The following is a 26,790-nucleotide window of genomic DNA, read 5'->3' as shown; positions in this document are numbered from 1 at the left end:
AAAAAAAAAATACGAGGCACTACACTTCTGTAAAACAAGAAAATCCTTAATAAAATATATATTAAAAAAAAATTACCTACTCTAAACAAAGCTATAAAAGTACCTTAATATACAAGTTAAGACATTAAACAATAAAATTTATAAGCTAAAATTATCATATGGCCACTAATATATTAAAATATAATGCTAATTAATACAATGTGCAATTATATTCAGAGTTTGATGATAAAGATAGAATATAGCTTGAGGGTCAAATAAATTCATCTCCTTTACAGTTGGTGGCTATATAATTTGCTCTAGTTTTCCTAGCGGCAGTTGCAAAGAGTGCTACACGCCAGGTCACATACTTATCTGTGTCTGCGAGGAGATATAAAATCATATCTGGGGGACCTTGTCATTACAGTGCTAAAGATCTTTCTCTTCCTTCATTATGCAAGGGGCAGCGCAAGATATAATGCATAAGGTCCTCTACTTCAGGACATCCCCTAATGCAAACACATTCATTTGTTGGTATGCCTCTGTGTCTCCCATCTCTAAAAGCAGAATTTATTGTATTTAATCGTAACTCTGTAAGAGCTTTCTGAAGTTGCACAAAAGTCAGTTCAAAACGTATGTTCACGGGCCTCTCTAAGTTTAAAATACAATGGGGCGCATGTAGATGTGTACATAGAGGTGTTTTTTTTAATAATATTTTTTATTGCTTTTTTCCAGGTACAAATATATAATCAGATAAATGACAAAAGCAACAGAGCAGAAAAAGAAAAAATAAAAATAAAAAAGATTCATCTTTCCAAAACGTTTTTTCATAACCAACTGGACTTCCCCACATCTCCCTCACCCTGCATTCTTTACAATAAAGATATCAGCAAATTATTACCTTGTTTCATGCGTTTTTTGTACTTTCAAATAATTATACTTTAAGTTTAAGGTACTTATTATCAAATTACCTTTATCCTAAAATAGACATAAAAATTACTTTAAACTTTGGTACTTTCATAATTATAACTTAGTTTCCCAAGTCCTCAAATTTTATTGCTGAAGCTAGACTTTCCAAACCTTGCAAATTCTCAACATTCATATAGCTTATGGTGTTTTTGTAGATAGTCCTTAAATTTTTTCCAGTCCTCTTCCATTGTTTCTTCTCCCAGATCTCAGATTCTGCCAGTCATTTCAGCCAATTCCATGTAGTCCATCAATTGCATATGCCACTCTTCCAGCGTGGGTAAATCTTGTGTCTTCCAATGTTTGGCGATAAGAATTCTTGCTGCTGTAGTTGCATACAAAAAGAAAGTTCTATCCTTCTTTAACACTTTCTGGCCGACAATGCCCAGAAGGAAGGCCTCTGGTTTCTTGGGAAAGGTATACTTAAATACCTTTTTTAGCTCGTTATAAATCATTTCCCAGAAGGCCTTCACTTTCGGGCAAGTCCACCAGAAGTGAAAGAATGTCCCTTCAGCCTCCTTACATTTCCAACATTTATTATCAGACAGGTGATATATCTTTGCAAGCTTGACTGGGGTCATGTACCACCTATATATCATTTTCATAATATTTTCTTTCAAGGCATTACATGCCGTGAATTTCATACCAGTGGTCCATAACCTTTCCCAGTCTTCAAACATAATGTTGTACCCAATGTCTTGAGCCCATTTTATCATGGCTGATTTGACTGTCTCATCCTGAGTGTTCCATTTAAGCAGCAAGTTATACATTCTTGAAAGAACCTTAGTCTTTGGTTCAAGTAATTCTGTCTCTAACTTCGATTTTTCCACCTGGAAACCTATTTTTTTATCCATTTTAAAGACCTCTTGAATTTGAGCATAATGTAACCAGTCTTGCACCTTGTTTTTTAATTTATCTAGGCTCTGCAACCTCCAGTTATCTCCAATTTTTTTCTATTATCTCCCAGTATTTTGGCCAACCAACCTCCATATTAAGTCTTTTTCGGGCCTTAGCCTCTATTGGTGACAGCCACCTCGGGGTCTTGTTTTCTAACAAGTCCTTGTATTTAGTCCAGACAATAAATAAAGCTTTTCTGACAATATGGTTTTTGAACATTTTGTGTACTTTTACCTTGTCGTACCACAAGTATGCATGCCATCCAAAAGCATTGTTAAACCCTTCCAGATCTAGGACATCAGCGTTTTCTAGTAAGAACCAATCCTTCATCCAGCAGAAAGATGCAGCTTCATAATATAACCTTAAGTCCGGCAGGGCAAATCCCTCTCTTTCTTTTGCATCAGTTAATATTTTAAATTTTATCCTGGGTTTTTTGCCCTGCCAGACAAACTTCGAAATGTCTTTCTGCCACTTTCCAAAACATTCCACTCTGTCCACGATCTGTAGGGTTTGGAACAAAAACAGCATCTTTGGCAATACATTCATCTTTACGGCTGCGATTCTTCCCAACAAGGAGAGTTTTAATCTTGACCAAGTTTCTAAATCCTTTTTGATTTCTGACCAACATTTTTCATAATTATCTTTAAATAAGTTCAAATTTTTAACAGACAAATTGACCCCTAGGTATTTCACTTTTTTAACCACATTTAACTCTGTTTCCTTCTGAAACCCATCTATTTCTAAAGGTGTCAGATTTTCCCCCAAAACCTTGGTTTTTTGCTTATTCAACTTGAATCCCGCCACCCGACCAAACTCATGAATTAGTTCTAAAGCTCTTTTTGTACTAGATTCTGGCTCCTGTAATGTTAAAACCAAGTCATCTGCGAAGGCTTTCAGTTTGTATTGTTTCACTCCGACCTGTATTCCTTGCACCAACCGGTCCTTCCTAATCAAATTCAAAAGCACCTCCAGGACTGAAATAAATAACAGAGGAGAGAAAGGACACCCCTGTCGTGTCCCTTTTTCAATTTTGAACTCTTCTGTCACCACATTGTTCACTATCAATTTGGCCTTTTGCTCTGAATAGATTGCTTCTATACTATTTTGAATCGCCCGTCCCACTCCCATCCCTTCCAAGTTTTTCTTCATGAACTTCCAAGAAATGTTGTCAAAGGCCTTCTCTGCATCTATGAAAATTAAAGCTGCTTTCGTGTTGATATTGGTCTGCAATAATTCCAAAATGTCAATAATGTTCCTAGTGTTATCAAACAAATGTCTACCTGGGAGAAAGCCTGTCTGGTCTTTATGAATTGCTTCGTTTAACACTTTTTTAAGTCTGCTTGCCAAAATGTCAGCAAAAATTTTGTAATCCACATTAAGGAGTGAGATGGGACGGTAGTTCTTAAGTTGGGTCTTTTCAGATTCCAGTTTTGGTATCAGTGTGATGAAAGCTTCTTTCCACGATTCTGGTGCCCCTTTCCCCTCCATAATCTGGTTACATACCTCCATTAATGGTTGAATCAAAAAGTCTTTTAGTGTCTTATAATACTTGGAGGTAAGTCCATCTGGGCCTGGAGATTTACCTAATTGCATGTTCTGAATGGCGCCCTCAATTTCCTGTTGTGTTATTCTGTAATTCAGGGTTGTTCGTTGCTCTTGAGATAGTTTTTGTAATCCATTAATTTTTAAAAATTGGTCTATCTTAGTCTCTTCCTGAGGCCCTTGTGTAAACAATTTTTTGAAGTATCTCTGGAAACACTTTCTAATTTCTTCTGGTTTCTGAATATTTTCCCCTTCAACCTCCAGATTAGTAACAAAGTTCAATTTTTGTCTCTTTTTCAACTGCCATGCTAGCAGCTTCCCACATTTGTTCGCCGATTCAAATGATCTTTGTTTCATTTGTTTAATTTTCCATTCAACTTCTTGGTTTATCAATTTCGCATATTGTGCTTGATGGAATTTAATTTCTCTTAAAACTTCTTTTGATTTTGGATTAAGTCTCAACTTTTTCTCTCCGTCTCTTATCTTCTCTAGTATCTTATCCTTTTTTCCATTCCAGAGTTTTTTCTTAATCGTATTCTGTTGTATCAGAAACCCTCTCATAACCGCTTTACTTGCGTCCCAGATTGTTCTCTTTTCCACCGAAGTGTTCAAATTTATTTCAAAGTAATCTTTCAAGGTTTTTTGGGCCTTCTTCACAATCTCCTGGTCTCTAAACAGGGTGTCATTCATTTTCCATCTGAAGGAGCTGGCTGGAGTAAGTCTCAATTCCATTTTCAGAGCATTATGGTTGGAGCAGGTTTTTGGGCAGATTTCTATTTTTTTAGTCTTAGGTGCCAGTCCTCTAGTTGTCCATATTTGGTCGATTCTTGTCCATGACTGGTGGGCCTCAGAGAAAAATGTTCCTTCTTTGCCTAGGGGGTTCTTTGTCCTCCAAATGTCGATCAGGTCCATACTGTCAGTTAGTTCGAAAAAGGTTTTAGGTAGTCTGCCATCTTTAGTTAAATTTTGGTTTTGTGACTTGTCCATGTGGGTGGAGACCACCCCATTCATATCTCCCATCATAATGATGTTAGTATAGTCTATGTAATCCAGCATTATCTCCTGCAGCTTCTTGTAAAATTCCGATTTCCCCTCATTTGGTGCATAAATTCCTACTATCAAAAATTTTTCTCCTTGTGTTTGTATTTCAATCGCCAAAATTCTTCCTTGCTCATCTTTAAACAAAAAATTTGGTGACAGGTTCTCCTTTGCATAAATCACTACACCTCTTTTCTTAATTTTGTCTGATGAAATAAATTCTTGGCCTAGTCTTTTGTTAATTAATACTTTCCTATGGAGCCTAGTCACATGTGTTTCTTGCAAGCAGATAATGTCCAATTGTTCTTTTCTCAATATATGAAAGATCCTTCTTCTTTTCTCCGGGGAATTTGCGCCATGAATGTTCCAACTAAGTAGCTGCAGAGACATCCTGAATCAATTTGTCAGTCCTAATAGGGATGCGACTCCCTTATTGTCCAGATCCGGAGGTGGAGCAGGTGTTGAGTCAGGCGGAGGTGGTGGCCAAACTCCTGCCACTCCTTTCCGAAGGTCCTCCCCGTGGTCGTTCAAAAACTTTTCTTGGTCCTCTGCTGTTCTGATTTTTACTTTTTTCCCTTTGAAATTAAAAGATAGTCCTTGGGGGAATTCCCACCTATAGGGAATTGTGTTGTTTCTCAGTAATCCTGCTAGATCTTTGTATGTAGTTCTTAAATCCAAAAGTTGTTTCGGTACGTCTCTGTAGATTTCTGCTTTCTTGCCTTGAATCACCAGTGAATTTTTAAAATGTAGGCCGAGTATGTTATCTCTTTCTTGCCTAGATCTCAAAATGATCAGGCAATCTCTAGATTTGTCCTTCCTCACCACTCTTCCCAGTCTGAAGGCGGTGACAATTTTAAAATCCTTATCTTCTGCTATACCCCAGAACTTTGATATTTCTGCTGTCAGAAAGCCAATCAAATCTTCTTTTTCAAGTTCTGGTATATTTCTCAATCTGAGATTGCTTTCCCGATTTTTCAATTCCACCATAGACAGATAGGCTTGCTGTTCATTGATTTGCCTGCTCAGTGGCCTTACTTCCCTTCTTACTTCCTCAACCTTCTTATTGGCTTGCTCTGCTTTTTGATTTGCTTCTTCAGCCAGTTTGCGATTCTCTGCCGTTGTTGTTTGAATATTCCCAATTGCTTGTGTATTTTGAGAGACTTGATCAGTCAATTTGTTAATAGTAGCTGTCACTTGATCAAATTTTGTCGCCTGTTCGTCGGCTTTCTTGTTTAAAGCTGCCAGTTGTTCCAAAATTTCTTTAGAGACTGGATCAAGCCCTCCTGAAGCCATATCCCCTGAAACTGGCTGTTTGGCTTCTCCTTCTTGCAGGCTTAAAACAGTTGGGACAGATGATCTACGTGGCTGCACAGTCAAAGTTGATTGCAACAGTTCAGATTGTTTTGCTCTTGATTTGGCAGCCCTTGTTTTTGCTGAGCCACGCATTCCACAGCTGTCTATGTGTCAAGGTCAAATTGCAAATCCCATGGGAAAAACAGCCCAGAATATAAACATCCAGACAGAAGATTAACAAAACAACAAGCAGTTCTCAGAGACTAAATATTCCACAGTCCTGTAGGGGGAGCTCCCCAATAGTTAGAAGAAGAGAAAACTTTCCACCATTAAGTTCCCAATGGACCAAAAAAGAAGGAAAAAGGGAGGAAAACCCTTCAATATCCCTTTAAACTTGCAGAGCTTTATCCAAGTTAAAAACAAAGTCTCAACAATGGTGCATGCAACAGTTCCTTATTTGTATCCCACAGTAAGGCTCAAGTGTAGCACATTCAGCTTTAGATACAGTTTCCGCAAATTGACGGTTCTTTTGTATCCTGACAGTCCGCAGACTGGTTTCTCAAAATTTTGTAATCCACCAAGAAAAGGGACAATCCCAGTCCAAGTCCAGTCAATTTACACAAAAACAGTCTTTTTTACTTCTAAGTAACGAGTTCCGAATTTGCACAGTAGAAACCAACTTCTTTTAAAGTTCCCCTTTCAGCGCTTCCGCTTATCAGGGTCTTTGCTTTAAACTTTAAGCAGAGTCGGAAGACGGACTTCCTTTTGACGTCTCCCGTTTTCAGCCAAATTCAGAAATTTAATTCCCCAAATCTTGTGGTTCTTACGGGTATGTTGTTTAGAATCGGATGTTCAAAGAAGAAAGGTCAGCGCTCATCAGCAGCAGCCGCGCGGCTTCACTTCTGCGGAAAGAGCGATGAACTCACAGCACCGCTACCCCTTTCACGTTCCGGAGCCCCTTACGGGGTCCCTTCTTCGTTTCCAGGGTCGCTCTTGGTGCCCGCCGAGTCCCACGACCACAGGCTCACTCTACCTGTGGGTTTTCTTGACGGGTCTCCGCTCTGCCGCAGCGGACGACCCTTTTCCGCGGAGTCCCTCTTCACAGCGCAAAGAGGACCGCCATTGCCGTTTTGCGCCGCCTCCGGAAGTTTAGATCATTTTTAGTTGCCACTGCCCTTATGGTTCGTTTAAAGATATTTTTCTGGGAATATACGGGGAGTTCTTTAATCTCAGTCACTGAGAGGTCATATTTGCCCATCAGTTGGGCAGCATGATGTACCCAGTTTTTAAGGGGTAATCCATTTGAGAGCTCAATCAGGCATTTTTTTTGGTAGCCTAGTGTTGTCCATCTGTTGAACTCTAAACCAGTAACAGAGAATTCTTTTATCTATTTGGCTCTCTATGCTCAACATGCGAGTTTCCAACCTGACCATGGCAGGTTGCACGTCTTTGGGTAAACCTAAAAGAACTCTTAAAAAATAATTCTGTGGGGGTTCCAGACCGGAGACCTTTGAGGTACCCGAAACCATATAAAATCTGGGCCATTGTTTTTGCTTTATACAGTGGTGCCCCGCAAGACGAATGCCTCGCAAGACGGAAAACTCGCTAGACGAAAGGGTTTTCCGTTTTTTGAGCTGCTTCGCAAGACGAATTTCCCTATGGGCTTGCTTCGCAAGACAAAAACGAAAACGTCTTGCAAGTTTGTTTCCTTTTTCTTAACACCGTTAATACAGTTGCGACTTGACTTCGAGGTGAAACTCATAGAACGCGGTGTAGTAGTTAAACTTTTAAAACTTTTTTGGGGGGGTTGGATTTTGGGTTGGGGTGTTTGGAATTCAAGGACTTGGTGTTGGGGAGGGGTTTGCAAGAATCTGGAAGCTTGTGTGTGTGTTTTCTGCATTTTTATGATTTTCTGTGACCATTGGGCCACTCTGCTGTTTTTTTTAAAAAAAATCTGGATTTGAATTTCTGTGTGGTGGGTGGCTGGGGGAACAGTTGAGGAGGGGTTTGCAAGAATCTGGAAGCTTGTGTGGTTTTTTTCTGCATTTTTATGATTTTCTGTGACCACTGGGCCACTCTGCTGGTTTTTTTAAAAAAATTCTGGATTTGAATTTCTGTGTGGTGGGTGGCTGGGGGAACAGTTGAGAAGGGGCATCTTCAGCAAGAAGCAAAGAGTGGAAGAGGAACCTTCTTCGAGTGGTCCCCCAGAGTCTTAGAAAATGTATTGTACACTTTGTTGATTTTTAAATGTTTTTCTGTCATGTTTAGAAACTTAATTTATTGTTCCTTCAATTTTTGAAATGCTCTTTACAATATGTGTTACTTTAAAGAGCACTTAATAAACTCTTGTTGTACCAAGACTTTTTTTGACCATAGGAACACATTAATTGAATTTCAATACATTCCTATGGGATTTCGTGCTTCACAAGACAAAAAAACTCGCGGAACGAATTAATTTCGTCTTGCGAGGCACCACTGTACACAGATAGATCTGGGTTAACCAGATTTCCACCTTTACAAGCAGCGAATTTCAAAATGGCTTTTGCTGATTTAAAGGCTTGCAATTTAATATTGGATAGCTGTATATTCCAGGATGCCATTCTGAATAAACCAATCCCATATATTTAAATGTATTTACTTGGTTTATGATGTGTTCATCCAGGTGCCAAACATGCTTTTTAGAATGCTTCCCAAATACAATGACCTGCATCTTATTGTAGTTTATAGATTCCTTGTGCAATATGAACTTAATTTCACAAGCAGCCGTCTCAGGCCCACCTGGGTTCTAGATACAAGTACTAGGTCATCAGCATACATTAAGACTTAGAGTTTTTGGCCAATAATTGTGACAGGGGCAAACTGTAGGCTCTCCTGTTCTTTAACCTTGTCATTAATATAAAAATTAAACAGGAAAGGCACCAAAATGCATCCCTGTTGACTCCAGTACAGTGGTACCTCGGGTTAAGAACTTAATTCATTCCGGAGTCCGTTCTTAACCTGAAACTGTTCTTAACCAGAAGCACCACTTTAGCTAATGGGGCCTCCTGCTGCTGCTGCACCGCTGCTGCACCGCTGCTGCACGATTTCTGTTCTCATCCTGAAGCAAAGTTCTTAACCCGAGGTACCATTTCTGGGTTAGCGGAGTCTGTAACCTGAAGCGTCTATAACCTGAAGCGTATGTAACCCGCGGCACCACTGTAATGGTTTTAATTCTGGTGGTGAGATGGCCAGCCAGATCCACCTTTACTTGTATCGATGTGTCAGTATATAATGTTTTGTTGAGAAATAATAGACGGAGGTCTATATTTGTCTTTTCCAATTTTTGCCACAATGCATGTCTTGTGACCGTATCAAAAGCTGACTTTAGATCGATAAAGGCGACATATAATTTTTGCTTCAAATTATGGATGTATTTACATAGCAGAAAGTTCATCACAAAGCACTGGTCCAATGTGGATTTCCCTCTTTGGAAACCTGCCTGGACTTCAGATATCCCCTTATTTGTATCTGCCCATTCTTTTAGTCTCCCAAGAAGGAGCCTGGCATATAGTTTGGAGGCTACATCTAACAAACTAATGGGTCTATAATTGGCAGGGTTTTTCTTATCACCCTTTTTATACACTGGGGCAATTATACTCAGCTTCCACCCTTCTGGTATGCGACCTGAGCTGTTAATGTATGAAAACAGTTTTGCAAAAAATGGGTGACCAGAAATCCAGTCTTATCTTATAGATCTCCATTGGGACCATGTCTTCTCCTGGAGCTTTATTGGCTAGTTGGCTTATGATTAGCCTCTTAATCTGATTGGGCGTGACATCTGGCCATTCTGGCAGTTCTGATAACTGAGTGTAGTAAACTTGTGGGGGGTGGGTCAGGACAGGGGCTATATATTCTTGTAAAATATGTCACCCAATCCTTTCCTTGGACAGATGCTTCTAACGAGTAGCCCAGCCCATTTGTGCCTTGGGCAACCAGATGCCAAAATTTCCGTGAGTCCTTTTGAAGTGCTGCATCTCTCAGTGCTTTCCACTGTTGCTCATAATATATTTGTTTCTTGCTTTTAAGTAATCATTTATAATTGTATTGTAATTGGGCTACCTCAGCTTGTAGAGCAAAATTGTGCGTATCCTGTTTTAACTTCAGTTTTCGAAGTTCCCTAGATAGGCATTTTTTGCTATTCTGACATTCCTTATCAAACCAAGTCTGTCTTTTAAACCTTTTGTTTTTTATTACACTAGTTGTGGTCATCAGTGGGCACATTCGGTTAATTATTTTCTCATAAAGTCCGATTATGTTTCCTGTTTCTAACAACATTTCCCCCGTTAATAAATAATTTTTTTCTTGGACCTGTGCATTCCATTTTAACCTTCCATTTCCAAATATCAGATATTCTGTTTCATTCAATAATTTAGGAAAGGCAGGAGAAACAAATGGTGTCAGGAAATAATTAATAGAGTCAAAGTCAAAATGTTTATTCGGCTTTACGCCCATCATAAAACACAACACACAAAACAAATCAAATAAAACAGCGGTCTCGTACAAGCCACAAGTAATATAACACAATTCACAGCTCACAAGGACAAATATTGGCAAATCAAAACAGAAATTTAAGATTAAAGTTAAAAATTTAGGCACTACGCTAAAATCAATATCTGATGTCAATATCAAAAATTCTTATAACTATCAATAATCAGCTACCATTCCATTCCGTCTCTTGTACGAGAGGACGGCTGTTAGGAATTTAGCAACCTGTAGAGTAATATAAGGATCTACATCTTGAAGAACCCAGGCAAGCTGTAGGTCTACTGGTTTGTCAGCCATAGGCTGGATTATGGAGTTTAGTATACTAGCACGAGCTGAACTGTACATAGGGCAGATAAACATAACATGATGTAAAGATTCAGATGTTTTCATTTCACAAGCACACTTTGAAGGGACTTGGCCCTTAGTGAATCTATGTCTCAGCACGTTTGTTGGAAAAACATTGAACCTGGCTCTAATGAAGGCATATCGGTGAGATGTGGCTATAAGCGATGTTAAGTAGGACGGAGCACGATAGATAGGGGTTATGCCGAGATTTAATGGCGAGCAGGCTCCACCACCAGCTAAGAAATTTTGGTATAGCTCCACATCATCCAGCCTTTGATTTATACACCTTTTTGCCACATTTAGATCCAGTTTGAGCAATTCCGTGGGCGAGATCTCATAGGACAGCAATTTGGCATGGATTTTTCCTGACCACAAATTTGTGAAGTCATCCCGCCACATGCATTGAATGAGATAGTGGTTCGGGAGTTTATGCCATAGGGATATCCAATAAAATAATTAATAGAAGTGGAATACAAAAAGGGAGGTGTGAGGAGGCCATGGAAATATGTGAAAGAAAGATAAGATATTGGAAGTTTCTTTTCTTTCTTTTCATAGAATCATAGAGTTGGAATAGACCACAAGGCCATCGAGTCCAACCCCCTGCCAAGCAGGAAACACCATCAGAGCACTCCTGACATATGGTTGTCAAGCCTCTGCTTAAAGACCTCCAAAGAAGGAGACTCCACCACACTCCTGGGCAGCAAATTCCACTGTCAAACAGCTCTTACTGTCAGGAAGTTCTTCCTAATGTTTAGGTGGAATCTTCTTTCTTGTAGTTTGGATCCATTGCTCCGTGTCTGCTTCTCTGGAGCAGCAGAAAACAACCTTTCTCCCTCCTCTATGTGACATCCTTTTATATATTTGAACATGGCTATCATATCACCCCTTAACCTCCTCTTCTCCAGGCTAAACATGCCCAGCTCCCTTAACTGTTCCTCATAAGGCATCGTTTCCAGGCCTTTGGCCATTTTGGTTGCCCTCCTCTGGACACGTTCCAGTTTGTCAGTGTCCTTCTTGAATTGTGGTGCCCAGAACTGGACACAGTACTCCAGGTGAGGTCTGACCAGAGCAGAATACAGTGGCACTATTACTTCCCTTGATCTAGATGCTATACTCCTATTGATGCAGCCCAGAATTGCATTGGCATTGTTGCCAAAGTGCCACAGGAGCTCCAGAAAAGTCTGGCTATAGCTGGGTGTCCAGAGCTTAGAATCTGAAGCTCTCCATCTGAAAAAACGGGATAGAGTGTCAGCGAAAACATTATATGATCCTGTAATAAAGCGAGCAGAAAACACTATATTAAACCTTAAGCAGTGCAACAGAGCCATTTCTACCTGTATGCCACTAACCCTCCTTCTACCACCTCCAATTTGAGCACAACATTCATGACCCCCCCCCCACAGGGAAATCCCTTCCACATAACCTGCAATTCCACCCCTCTCCCGGCCAGGTGAATGCAGGGTGTGAACATGCACACTCCATTCACCCCAGTCTCCATGGTGGAGGGGGGCAGGATCCACATTATGCTTTTAAAGCACAATTTAGCTCACATGGCTTTCTCCCAAAGCATCCTGGGAACAGTAGTTTGTTATGGAAGCTGAGAGGTGTTAGGAGGCCCCTTTTCTCCACACAGAACTACAGTCCCCAAAGTTCCCTGGGAATAGGGAATGATTGTTAAGCCACTATGAGAACTGCAGCCATGTCAGGGGAATGGAGGGTCTCCTAATAACTCTCTGCACCTTAGAAAACTACAGTTCCCACAATGCTTTGAGAGAGCTCATGACTGTCCAAGTGGTATAACAGCACTTACAATGTAAGGTGTGGGTGTGGCCTATGGATGGTATGCCCTCCCCTTTTCATGGTTCTAGTCTGGTGGCCCAAATATGGCTTGCCTAAGCCTCTGGTGGACTACCATATGCAGATGAATTTGGCTTCGAGTCCCTGAAGATGGGAGGGGAAAGAGTCTGCCAAGCTCCAGGGGGCCCACCTCCGCTTCTGCCTTGTTTGCTTACGATTTGTATATAAAACCTTTACACAATATGTTGGCAATAAAAGCAAAATTGGAAACTAATTCATCTCCAGGAGCAAAGCAGGAGTTTAGGGAAGTGGTTGAAGTCTTTTAAGTAATGAGGGAATAAACTGAGAAAAGGGAAAGTTTAAGATGAATTATGTTTGTGCAGGATCCAATTCTCTTCTTCACTGTTTGGTAACAGCAGCATATTCTCACAATACGCTTGGAAAAAAAAGTTGTTTTCAAAAGGGAACTGTGTCATCTTATTCAGGAGAGAATTATAAGAATACACCACCACCAAGAAGCTTATGAAACTCTGTCAATCTGAACACATATTAGGATTTGAGATTTGAGAACTGAGGAAACCCTGACATGTGTATAAAATCCTTCCATTAGCAAAGAATTCTCCAAGCCTTTGTATATACATTTATAAATTGGGAATGTGCCACCTGGGAGACGTATATATTGCCAGCATTTTGCCATCAACAGGCAACATCTTTTGTAAACACAGTCTTGTTACTTTTCACCCCTCCATATGAGTTTCTCCAACAACTCTGCAATTTCACAGCCAAGAGCCTCTACACCCTACGGAGACTTGAAGAGAAAAGCTAGTTTCCCTTGGAACATTTCATACAAACATAGTATGCACAGCCGTTCATTCATCAGCCCTGGCTACCACTGATGTGAAACCAAGGCAATGGAGCTTTAAACCAAATTCCTGGAGAGAAGGGAGACAATATTACAAATAGTACAAATGACAAGGAAATTACTGAAACCTGGTGAGGTGAGACTTATGACTGGAATCTTGAAACTGAAGGGTATAGCCTATTCAAAAGAAAAAGATCAAACAGGAAGGGGGGAGTAGGAGGAGCATTATATGTAAAGGATGAGTACATTTGTGATGAGGTCCATGACCTGGAGCACAGAAAGCAGATTGAGAGCATATGGGTAAAATTGTAGGAGAGGGAAGGAACAGCGACTTATGGTTTCTGATATAGACCCCCAGGCCAGACTGCGTACTTGGATGATGCCTTCCCAGGGCAGATTACCAAACAATAAAGATATAGCAGTCATGGCTGCAACTATCCTGATATCAGTTGCAACTCAAACTCTGCCAAGAATGTAAGGTCCACCAAACTCTTCAATTGCCTCAATGACAATTTAATTTCCCAGAACATGTAAGAAGCAACAAGGGAATTGTCTACTGTAAAATAATGCATGGTGTGGAGAAGGCAGTTAGATAAAGAAAAGATTTATTCCCTCTCATAATGAACTTGCGGACATCCAGTGAAGTTGTTGGGAAATCAAAGAAAGTCCTTCTTCACATGGCACATAGTTAAGCCATGAACTCGCTCCCCCAGGAGACAATGATCACCACTAACCTGGATGGCTTTAAAAGAGGATTAGACAAATTCATGGAGGAGGAGAGGGCTATGGATGGCTAGCAGCCATGATGGCTATGAGCCGCCCCACAGCTGGAGGCAGGAATGTTTTCAGATATCAGTTCCCGGAAACTGCAGTAGGGCAGAGTCCTCTTGTGCTCAGTTCCCGCTTGCCAGATTTCCTTTGAAGCATCTGGGTGGGCTCTGTAAGAGGAGGGATGTTCTTGGATAACGTGGGTCATTGGGTTGCTCCAACATCTTACATTTGCGCACATACTTTCTGCTTCCGATAAGGTTCCAGGAGACCTTGACGTTCCAATCTGAGTTGCAGAAAAGCAGCCATGTAGCCTGCACAATGCTCTGTGGGGGTTTTATTGTGCAAGTTTTACTCTTGTTCCACTGAGTTGCTGATCAGTAAAAATTAAACCTCACTGGGATCCACTGAATATTTGGGCATTGATCAGGATTTGCCATGGGATGCAATGATATCGATTGCCATCACTGCTGCTATTCTATTCTGTTGCAAGTTGCTTGGAAATCTGTGATAACAAGTGATTAACAAATTATCTATATCGATAATATTAACATTATTGGTCATTTTGAGCCTAATTTCAGCAAGATTGAAGTGCAGAGAAGATAGCACTCTATGAGTGCCATATGTGTGAGGTTCTGTTGTGTTTTTGTATTTTCTGTTGGAGTGGCTGGGGCAACCCAGTTGGATGGATGGGGGGGGGGAACCCATAGTCACAGACCCAACATTATCAATCCATGCAATACATCATTAGCAAGCAAAAAACACAAAGCTAATGCTAGGCTGCATTAATAGAAGTATACTGTCCTGATCAAGGGAAGCAATAGTCCTGCCTTGGTCTGACCACACCTGCAGTCCTCTGGGCACAGCAATTTAAGAAAGATGTTGACAAGATGGGTGCAGAGAAGGGCAACTAAGATGATTAAGGTTGTGGAAACCAAGCCTTATTAGGAATGGTTGAGGGAGTTGTGTATGTTTAGCCTGGATAAGAAGAGACTGAGAGGAGATATGAGAGCCATCTTCCAATATCTCAATGGCCATCACATGGAAGATGGAGAAAGCTTGTTTTCAGTACCAATGGATTCAAGTTACAAGAAAGGAGATTCAGGCTAAATGTCTGAAATAACTTTCTGACAGTAAGAGCTGTAGAACAGATTCCCTTGGGAGGTGATGGACTTGGAGGTTTATAAGGAGAGGTTGGGTGGCCATCTATCAAGTATGGTAACTGCTATGTGCTCTATGTGAGGCTATCTTTGATGATGGTCTGGAAGCTAAAGTTAGTGCAATATGTAGCTGCAAGTCTGTTGGCCACTTCAGCTCCTTAAGGTCATATTATACCGGTCCTGAGAGAATGGCACTGGCTACCAACTGGATACTGAGCCAATTTAAGTGACTGTCAATACTTACAAAGCTTGGTCCCTATATCAAGTTCTGGCCACTACAGTTTAAGGAGGAGACTGAGAAGCTGGGACATATGCAGAGGGGGGTGGCGACCAAGGTGATCAAGGGTCTGGTAACAAAACATTATGAGGAACGGCTGAAGGAGTTGGAGATGTTTAGCCTGGAGAAGAGAAGACTGGGAGTTGATATGATAGCCCTCTTCAAATACCTGAAGGGCTGTCCATGGAAGATGGAGCAAGTTTTGTCTTGTTCCAGAGGGTAGGACCCAAACCAATGGATTCAAATGACAAAGAAAGGAGATTCTGACTAAACATCAGGAAGAACTTTGTGATTGTGAGAGCTGTTCAACAGTGGAATGGACTCCTTTGGAAAGTGTTGGACTCCCCTCCCCCAAACATATTTTTATTGAAACTTTTGCATAAAGACAAAGTACACAGAACAAATGAAAACTTTTTAGACACATCATTCAATAAAAGATTATTTAAAAGCATCTTTTATTCTTCCTAGCCAGAAATGAGGTATGAGATCATGGAAAAGGGTAAGGGGAAAGGAGAGTGGAAGAGGAAGGGAAAAGAATAAGACTTATTGAGAATAAGTCCCCTCGAAAACCATGCATGAGTTGTAGGAGGATCCAGATCTTGCTATTTATTTATAAAGTCATTAAAAGGTTGCCAACTCACAAAGGATAAATCTTTTTTGTCGTGCCTTGCATAACCCGGGCATGCTGGGACAGTTTCTCCTATAAAGCATTGTGCCATAGTTCATCAATCTATTTGTGGTGTGGAAAATGCACAACATCCTTCCAGTGACTCCAATCTAGCTGTTGCCAAAAGGAAAGCTAGCAATGTTTTAGCGTGAATGGAAATGTAGACAATATTTATTATTGCCAATAGTGCTGTGGTGGGACATGGCAAAATATCTTAACCAGAAATAGAACATAAGGCATCAAGTAATAGAATCATAGAAGGGGCCACAGGAGCCATCTAGTCCACCCCTGCAATGCGGAATCTTTTTCCCAACGTGGGGCTCAAACTCACCACCCTGAGACCAAGACTCATGTTCTACCAATTGAGCTATCCCAGCAATCAAGTACCTTGTTCCAGAAGTGGGTGAGTGCTTAACCACTCCACCACATGTGGATAGTAGTGCCAGTTTCTGAGCAGCCTTACCAACATAAGAGGGAGTCAGATTGATGCTATGCAGGCAATGAGGTGTCCAGTGCACGTGAAACAGGATTCATAAAGTTGCTTCTTGAGTGTTTGTCAAAATGGATTTCAACAGTGGGTTTTTGTCCAAAGCCTGTCCCACATCTACTCCCCTATTTGAGTGGTGAGGTTGGTTTCCCACTAGGATCAAGGAGTTGTGGACAACCCCTTCTTTAGGACAAGTAGGAGTTTATAAATTTGGGAAGCTATCCCTTGTAGGCCAGGGTGGATCAGGTGAAGTGGTGTTCATATGTGGCTTGAGATCGCAGAAGTTGCGCTTGGTTGTAGAGTTTGCATGCAGATGAATGAGTTTGTAAATCCTGCAGCCACGGGTAGGAGATGCCTTGTAATCTGACTGCTAGTGCCTCTTTTCTGATGGGTTTGCCTCTAGGAAGAAGATTGTGAAATCTGAATACCCCTTTCGCTTCCCAGTCTGCAGGTACTTATCCTCTTGTTGAAAGTTGAGGAAAGGAAGAGCCAAAGGAGGAAGGGTGCCAGAAGAGGGGCTTATCATTTCCAGATTGAGAAAGTGAGTCTTAATAACAGATTTTTAATTTTATTGACTGCATTCCAGGACATAGGCAAGAAAGGAAGGCCTCATATCGTCAGTGGTTTTGGTAATGACTCCATTCTTACCCAGGGCATGTCCAAACTGCTGGTGGAGCACTGTTATTATTCATTTTAGTTGAAAAGCATCAAAATAAAATGGTCTATAGAGGGTATTTTTGGCAAATCTGTTGTGCTTACCCTTTGTTGGTGTAGCATTCTATGGCATGTTGCTGCTTCTTTAGAGTCTTGGTGGGTTTGTCTATTGGCAGAACTTGGGGTAGAAATGGAAAGCAAGGTAAGGTGGCCATTCTGAGGGCAGTAATACAACTGAGTCGTGAAAGGCCTGTTTGTTTCCACCTGCAAATAGGTCAGATTGCAGTTTGGAAGCAAGGCTGGTGCCATTTCTTTTTGTACAGTTGCTTTAAATCTTTAGTTAGTGTCACCCCCAGGTATCTGAACGCTGAATAACATGGCTAGAAGCCAGAGAAGGTTTGCATTTGGTTTCTTGCTTCGCCAGGGATACTGAAAGTCATTATCGTGGATTTGAAATTATTTTATTTGATTCCTGCTGCTGCGTGAAACTGCTTTAAGATGGATTGGACTGCTGGTATCGCTCTGCTAGGACTTGTTGTCATTATTATTACCTCAACTGAAAACAGATTAATAGTATGTGTGTCTTTTCCTGATGGTACGCCTTGAATGTTGTGGTTTCTGATCTTGTTTGCCAGGCTTTCAATCGCTAGAGCAAACAATGGGGGGGGGGGGAGGATTCAGCAGGTAAACATGTCAAATGCCTCATTGTAGTTGGATTGCCAGTGACCTGAGTCTGTTCATTTAGGGTTTGGGCTGATTTGTATATGTGTGGTCTACAAAGTGGAGCATTTCTCCCCTCCAAATTTCATTTTGTTTCACAAAGATTTCATAAAGCTGCGTCCAACTCTGCCTAAGGCCTTGAATGGATCCAAGGAAATGAAGGCTGCCTGAATTTTACTTGAGGAAATTTTACAAATGGCTTTCAAGGCTTGGTCTCTAGAGTAGGATATGTGTTGCTTTGGAATAAATCCTGTTTGATGGGGAGATGTCAACAGGCATATCAACACATTCAACCTCTTTACCATTACTGCTGACAATATTTTTGAATTTTTGCATTTTTGCATTTGAGAAGTAAGATCCTAAAAGAGCTGAGTCTTTACCCGATTTGCATACAACTGCTATCTTGGAGAGTCCCCAGGATGCAAGAATAGCTCCACCTTCAAGCATATTGCTAAAAGGTTTAGTGAGCCATGGAGCAAGTTCATTTTTAATACTTTTTGTAGAATGCGGCACCCAGAGGTGTAGAAAGGTCTGGTGGTACCCGGTGCAGAAAATTTATTCTGTCACACACACACACCCCATTGAAATTATTAAAAGAAGGAAAAATAAGATACTTACAGTTGCAAGTGTTATTTTCTGGTTTATTTACTTAACATTGTGAGCACAAGCACTTAAAACTCCCCCTGCAACTTTGTTCTCACACCCCACCTCTCCTCCTGTGTGTTCCAGGGTTTGGGTCCTGAGTTGAGGGAGCTTTTGCTTCTCTCCTTCCCTCCCTCCTCTGCTTGTTTGCTTGCCTGCCTCCTTCCCGTCCTCTCCCTGCCTGCCTGCCTGCCTCCTTCAGCAGCCCAGGAGCACGGAGCAACGGCACGCCACCCGCCCGTGACTCCCGGCCTCCCCCGAGCTGTCAAAATGAAGGGGGAAGGCCATTGGCAAAACGGCACAGCTCCCCCCTTCCCCCGATGGCTCGGGGGTAGACTTGGGAGTCACAGGCAGGTGGCGCATCAAATGTCACTCCCCTCAGTGATTATACCCGGGGTGGCCTGTCCCCACCACACACCCCTTCCTACACTTCTGGTGGCACTGAATCCACCAAGAGCTGGGGATTTCCCATTTTTAGTGTTTTGCTAATGAAGAATACCTCCAATTCTTGTATTGGACTATTGAGAAATTACCCTTGATTTGGTGTAAGCATGCCTATCAAAGATGATGTTATAAAGTTCTCCATTATTTGCATGTCAGAATTACTTGGGAAGTATAAGTGAGAAGAGAAAGTGCTGAAGTCCTTATTAATGTCCTATAGCGTATTTCATCTGCTTCTGTCCATATTGAGGCAATTGAGTTCAAAGGCTAGTAACTTGAGGTCCTTATCTCCAAATTCATAGTATTTGCCTTACATTTAGTCTTTGACGCATTAATGTTGCTTTTCCCCAGCAATTGCCATTCATGTTTTTTAGACTGAAGAAGGTGGTATGTTTTACCCCCCCCCTTGTTCATTTATATTCTTTTTCAAGATGTCCGATCTGTTGTTCCTGTTGCCGTGTTAGGGATATCCTGGTTTTCCAGATCTTGCTGGTTTCCACAATGCAATGGCTTCTCAGTACCACCTTCACAGCATCCCAGAGGGTTCATGGCTCCCTGCCTGAAGTGTTACTGCTTTCTTAATAATGTTCTATTGTTCCTTTCAGGTTTGATGCAGCCAGCACTTGGGTGAAAGTTTCATTGGCGAGTAATGCAGAAAGCTTTTGTCCATGCAGTGTCTGTACTGACTGGCGTGTGGTCTGAGACAGTTGCTATTCCATTTTCCTGCCGCTCTGACTTTTTGCATGAGTCCTGAAGAAATCAATATATAATCATAATGGGAATAAATAAAGCAGTGTGGGGAAAATCTGAAGTCCCTTGTGCAGGTGTCACCATAATCCCACCAGATCATGAGCCTCTATTATTAACACTGCTTCAGTGCCTGGGCTATTGTTTGAGTTTGCACTGTGGCTCTAGAGTTATTGAGGCAGATGCCCCCCCCCCCCAATATTATGGAGGCTTTTGCAAAATCCTTGAGATTGTTCAGTGTGAATTTTAAGAATGTTGTTTGATTGGTGCATACAAAGCTCCCCGAGTGTATAGTTCTCTATGAAGCGTCCCCTTTACAAAACGTCCATTTTACAAAGGCGAATCTGCCATTAAGATCTGTGATGGTATACTGCATTACAAAGGGACTTTTCTGGGTAATAATAACTGCCACCCCTCTTGCTTTTGATGTGCCAGCTCCACCTATTTATGATTCTAGCCGCCTTCCATTGAGATTCTATACCCAGAATTTTTGTTTTGCTCAGTTTCCTGAAGAAACATGGTTTCCGGTTATTATTATTTTGAGAACACTTAACCAGGCTTCCAAGCTCTTTTACATTCAATGTCAGTACCTTAATTGAGCCACTAGATGGAGCTCTTGTGCTTGAAATACTCATTTAGCCAGAAAAATGTGTGATGCAATAGGTGGAAAGATAGAAAAAAAGGAGTTTGAAAAGCGTAGAAACTTGAAACAGTAACTACAAATTGAACAGAACATTAAACTGCCCCCTTCAGTCAGGAAGTTCCTCCATTACTGATGGAGTTTGGAGCAATTCTGAGAGTTGCTGCTTTTCAGGGGAAAATTTGGGGGGCCAGTGGGGAGCCTGTTTCTGAGCAGAGTCTGCTCTCTCCCCACGGCTTGTAGTTGTGATTGCAACCATCCACCTTGCTGAGAAAAACTCCACTTAAGATTTAATAGTAATGGTAATGAGAAACACTTACGTTTTGCTTTCAATCTGTTTCACTTGAAGACATTTCAGGGCTTGGGTTACTGGCTGGTCGCTTGTTTCTCACTGTGCATCAAGCAGCACCTTGCCCCGTGGGCTGAGCATCCAAGTATGGATTAAGTGGTTTGGGGGGGGGGATTCTAAGCTTTTAAGTGTTGCTCCATTTGTGTTGTATCTGCTGCAGAAAGCATCTTTCCATTATGCAGGACTAGCAGTTGAAAGGGGAAGCCCCAGGAATACAGCACTCCCTTTTCTTGCTGAGCCTGATTCCCCTTCATTCCTGAGGACTGATCATGCTGCCTGGGGGCTGGTGGGAGTTAGAGGCCAAAAACAGCAGCATGGTCACAACTCAGGGTCATCCGATGAAACTGAGAGTTGGAAGGTGCAGAAGAGACAAAAGTAATTCTTCACACAGCTCAAAGTTAAATCTGAAATTCCTTTCCATAAAAGGTACAGATGGCCGCAAACTTGGATGGCTTTAAAAGACAAATTCATGGAGGATGAAGACTTATATCAATGGCTCCGAGCCACAATGACGATCTTGTGCCTCCACTGTCAGAGGCAGCCACGCTTCTGAGCACAGTTGCTGGAAACGCAGGAGGGGAGAGTTCTGCTGCTTGCAGGCTTCCCATCTGCTGGGCCCTTTGGAGAACAGGATGCTGGACAAAGTGGGCCTTCAGCCTAATCCAGCATCCACGTTCTTCTCAGGATGGGATTTGGAGTCCAAAGACACACGGAAGAACTGCTGCAGATGCACAGCATAATACTACTACAGTGGTGCCTCGGGTTACAGACGCTTCAGGTTACAGACTCCGCTAACCCAGAAATAGTACCTCGGGTTAAGAACTTTGCTTCAGGATGAGAACAGAAATTGTGTGGCAGCGGGAGGCCCCATTAACTAAAGTGTTACCTCAGGTTAAGAACAGTTTCAGGTTAAGAACAGACCTCCGGAAAGAATTAAGTTCTTAACCTGAGGTACCACTGTACGAAGAATTTCAAGCTGGGGCCAAGCATAACAACAACAACTCGGCATCACTAAACGGGAAGGAAAGAAAAGAAAAGAATTCATTTTACCTTTCTACAACTTCTTGGCCATTCCAGCAATGGGTATTATTCTGTGCAGTGGAGCTGTGGCTGCAGATGTATTCTGGCAAACTGCTGTAGAAACCACTGTGGGCTCTCAGTTTTGTGATAAGTTCCCTGAAACAAAGTAGAAATGCCAAAAATGAAACCAAAGGCTTAAACAAGTAATGCTATTGTTTTAAACTAGTTCGCAAACCAGTCTTGAATCACAACAGAAAGCATTTAGCAGACACAAAGATAGAATGAGTTAATATGCTTGTCCTCCAGTGGTTGGTTCCTTGGGTTAGCATGGTGATTTAAGTGGTGTCCAGTCTCTGTGTGGCTTACTGGGCTGAAATCCTACAGAGATGCTTTTGGGGATTCCTCATGTAACAACTTTGACCAATATTTAAACATGACATTGTAATGTTTTCCATTGCCGCTAGGTGCTGCTGGAGGATTGCAACAGTTTTGGCTTCTGCAATAGGCAGAATATGCAGAAAAGCAGCATTAAGCACATGTTGTTGTTGTTGTTTAGTTGTGTCCGACTCTTCGTGACCCCCTGGACCAGAGCACGCCAGGCACTTCTGTCTTCCACTGCCTCCCGCAGTTTGGTCAAACTCATGTTTGTAGCTTCTAGAACACTGTCCCACCATCTCGTCCTCTGTTGTCCCCTTCTCCTTGGGCCCTCCATCTTTCCCAGCATCAGGGTCTTTTCCAGGGTGTCTTCTCTTCTCACGAGGTGGCCAAAGTATTGGAGCCTCAGCTTCACGATCTGTCCTTCCAGTGAGCACTCAGGGCTGATTTCCTTCAGAATGGAGAGGTTTGATCTTCTTGCAGTCCGTGGGACTCTCAAGAGTCTCCTCCAGCACCATAATTCAAAAGCATCCATTCTTTGGCGATCAGCCTTCTTTATGGTCCAGCTCTCACTTCCATACATCACTACTGGGAAAACCAGAGCTTTAACTATACGGACCTTTGTTGGCAAGGTGATGTCTCTGCTTTTTAAGATGTTGTCTAGGTTTGCCATCGCCTTTCTCCCAAGGAGCAGGCGTCTTTTAATTTCGCGACTGCTGTCACCATCTGCAGTGATCATGGAGCCCAAGAAAGTAAAATCTCTCACTGCCTCCATTTCTTCTTTTTTCCCCCAAGTGAATTTTTATTGTTTTCCTTACATATTCTTTTCCAACAAACCATATTAATGCCATACATTCCCTTTGACTCTGCTGAGTCGTGACCCCCCTCCCTCCCCACAACTGGTATATTTATCCTCTTTCCGTCACGCACATCATTATTCTCATATTAATACTATTATACATTGGAGGCATTATGTCAATCCTGCTAGTGTCTTGACCTCTTTACATTTCTTCTTGAAATATTCAATAAATTTACTCCAGTTATTTTGGTATCTTTGATCTACCTGGTCCCGGATCCTTCCTGACAGTTTGGCAAGTTCTGCATATTCAGTCAACTTTACCTGCCACTCCTGAATAGTTGGTATATCTTGTACATTTCCATCTTTGGGCCAGAAGGGTCCTCGCGGCAGCTGTAGCATACATGAACAAATTTTGATCTCCCATTTTAATTTCTGTTCCTATTAAGCCTAATAGACACGCTTCCAGTCTTTTGGGGAAAGTATATCTAAATATTTTTTTGAGTTTATTATAAATTGATTCCCTTTTTTTTTTTTACCTTATTGCAGGTCCACCACATATGGACATAGTCCCCTCTGCCTTTTTACGTTTCCAACATTTTCTTTCTTTTTTTCTATACATTTTAGCTAATTTTACTGGTGTCAAATGCCATCTATACATCATTTTTAGCAAGTTTTCCTTTAAAGCCATGCATCCTGTAAATCTCGAACCCTCCTTCCATAGTCCTTTCCACGCATCCAATTCAATGTTATGCCCAATATCAATTGCCCATTTTATCATTGATTCCTTTACTTCTTCGTCTTTTGTATATCATTCTAGCAATAAACTATACATTCTTGATAAAATTTTATCTTTACAGTCTATTAACTTGATTTGGAATCTCGATTTTTTTATCTTCGAACCCATTTCTCTTTTTATCTTCCTTTAATAAGTCACTGATCTGGTGGTATTGCAGCCACCTTGTTAACATCTTTTCAATTTGGTCATATGGTTTGAGCTTTATCCCTTGGTCTGTTTTCCTAGTAATATCCTGATATGTTACTCTTTTCCCTTCCATGTTTACTTTTTTTGTTGTCAGCACCTCAATTGGTGATATCCACCATGGTGTCTTTCTTTCCAGGAGGTTTTTATTCTGATCCCATACTTCATATAAAGATTTCCTAACCACATGGTTCGGAAAACCTTTATGTACCTTTACTTTGTTGTACCATAGGTACGAATGCCAACCCTCTTTCACCCTCATTAAAAGGTTCTTTAATTCCTCCTTACTTTCTGCCATCAAGGTTGTGTCATCTGCATATCGGAGGTTGTTGATATTTCTTCTGGCAATCTTAATTCCGTTTTGGGATTGATCCAGCCCAGCCTTTCGCATGATGAAATCAACTACAGAAAACGTAGCTAAGCTTCCCTGTTGCAGCAGAACCCACACAGCGCCCGACAGCTCAACACATTTGTTGTGGTGCACACAGCCTATCATAGAATCATAGAATCATAGAGTTGGAAGAGACCACAAGGGCCATCGAGTCCAACCCCCTGCCAAGCAGGAAACACCATCAGAGCACTCCTGACATATGGTTGTCAAGCCTCTGCTTAAAGACCTCCAAAAAAGGAGACTCCACCACACTCCTTGGCAGCAAATTCCACTGTCAAACAGCTCTTACTGTCAGGAAGGTCTTCCTAATGTTTAGGTGGAATCTTCTTTCTTGTAGTTTGGATGATCCATTGCTCCGTGTCCGCTTGTCTGGAGCAGCAGAAAACAACCTTTCTCCCTCCTCTATGTGACATCCTTTTATATATTTGAACATGGCTATCATATCACCCCTTAACCTCCTCTTCTCCAGGCTAAACATGCCCAGCTCCCTCAGCCGTTCCTCATAAGGCATCGTTTCCAGGCCTTTGACTATTTTGGTTGCCCTCCTCTGGACACGCTCCAGTTTGTCAGTGTCCTTCTTGAACTGTGGTGCCCAGAACTGGACACAGTACTCCAGGTGAGGTCTGACCAGAGCAGAATACAGTGGCACTATTACTTCCCTTGATCTAGATGCTATACTCCTATTGATGCAGCCCAGAATTGCATTGGCTTTTTTAGCTGCCGCGTCACACTGTTGGCTCATGTCAAGTTTGTGGTCAACCAAGACTCCTAGATCCTTTTCACATGTACTTCTCTCAAGCCAGGTGTCACCCATCTTGTATTTGTGCCTCTCATTTTTTTTTTGCCCAAATGCAATACTTTACATTTCTTCCTGTTAAAGTTCATCTTGTTTGTTTTGGCCCAGTTCTCTAATCTGTCAAGGTCGTTTTGAAGTGTGATCCTGTCCTCTGGGGTGTTAGCCACCCCTCCCAGTTTGGTGTCATCTGCAAATTTGATCAGGATGCCCTTGAGTCCATCATCCAAGTCGTTGATAAAGATGTTGAATAAGACCGGGCCCAAGACAGAACCCTGTGGCACCCCACTAGTCACTCTTCTCCAGGATGAAGAGGAACCATTGATGAGCACCCTTGGGGTTCGGTCAGTCAGCCAGTTACAAATCCACTGAGTGGTAGCATAGTCAAGACCGCATTTTACCAGCTTCTGCTCATAAAGCTGCTACCTTATCTCAGATGGTGCTATTTGTGCATCCAGACCAGAACGATCTGCTTTTGGACAGAGGCTGCCCTCCCAGTTCTGGGATGAGGCTGCATGTGGAACGCGCTATCTGCCCCAGGGGTGGGCAGAAGATATATAACCTTCCAAGACGATCCTATAATTTTGTAACTATTCAATAATACTGATTAGGGATGCATTGAGATGTTCCAATACAAATCTCTGTGCTGCCTTTGAGCTGGACCAACTGCTTCCTCTGTGTGTGTGTGTGTGTGTGTGTGTGTGTGTGTGTGTGCACGCACGCATGCACGCACGCACGCAGAGGCAAATGATTTTGCTTGCTCCAATGTCTTCTTTTGCAGTGACTTCAATTGGGTTTTCCTTGATTTATAAAATGTTTATTAAGATTTTACACAAAAGAAAAACAGTGTGATAAAATAGTACAGAAGAAAAACAGTGTGATTAAAAAATACAAAAAATAGATATTCAAAAAAGTAAAAAAGAAGAAAAAAGAAAAGGAAAATGTCTTAAAAAAGAAATAATCCATTTTTCAATATCTTTAAATTCATTTGCTTGTTTCCTTGACCTCCACTCACCTCCCCTTTTTGTATTCCCGTTTACAAAATCCTTTCAGCAAATCCTTACCCTAATTGGGTTTTCCTTGAACTTCCAAGGTTCGTAACTGAACTTGCATACCTTTCTCTGGAAACTGAAGCCCCTTCTCTTTTCAGTGTCCTGAAATCTTTAGCTGTGAAGCATATGGAAGAAACTGCTTCTAAGTGTTCTTCCCATGTGCCTTCTCCAGAGTGACCCTCAAAGCCCATCCTCCATGGCCGACTCACCTCCTTTCCCCTTGATGGGTTGCAATCTGCACAAAGGGTGAGCTGTCTTCTTCTCGAGGCTGAAAAGCTCCCCTTTCTTGCTGACTAGGTAGCTCCAGGATGCTGGAGTTCAGGGACTATGCTGCACAAACAGTGATGGATCTTCCACCCTGGCCACCACACCAGTGTCACGATCCACTGAAAGATCTCTAGGTGCTTTGCACTGCATCAGAAAGGGCTCCTGCTCCCCAACTGTTTAATGATCAGAAATCAAGTTGCCCATTGAAACATTCTCTGCCCTGGCTGGCTGCTTATTTGTCAAAGGCTTAAGCACCTCTGGGGTGTTAGCCACCCCTCCCAGTTTGGTGTCATCTGCAAATTTGATCAGGATGCCCTTGAGT

General features: G+C 41.8%; 1 protein-coding gene across 3 annotated transcripts in view; it reads right to left on the bottom strand.

Annotated features, from left to right (window-relative positions):
• GPC3 (glypican 3) overlaps positions 1–26,790 on the bottom strand; it is a 244,259-nt gene that overhangs the window by 73,633 nt on the left and 143,836 nt on the right. For all 3 annotated transcript variants that reach the window (XM_083486444.1, XM_083486443.1, XM_083486445.1), the window contains one exon: positions 21,843–21,968. In XM_083486444.1, coding sequence (XP_083342570.1) covers positions 21,843–21,968 — 126 coding nt within the window. The remainder of the gene's footprint in view (positions 1–21,842; positions 21,969–26,790) is intronic.

Source organism: Podarcis liolepis (assembly GCF_965112155.1).
Source record: "Podarcis liolepis genome assembly, chromosome: Z".
Lineage (NCBI taxonomy): Eukaryota > Metazoa > Chordata > Lepidosauria > Squamata > Lacertidae > Podarcis > Podarcis liolepis.
This window is presented reverse-complemented; position numbering and strand designations above follow the sequence as displayed.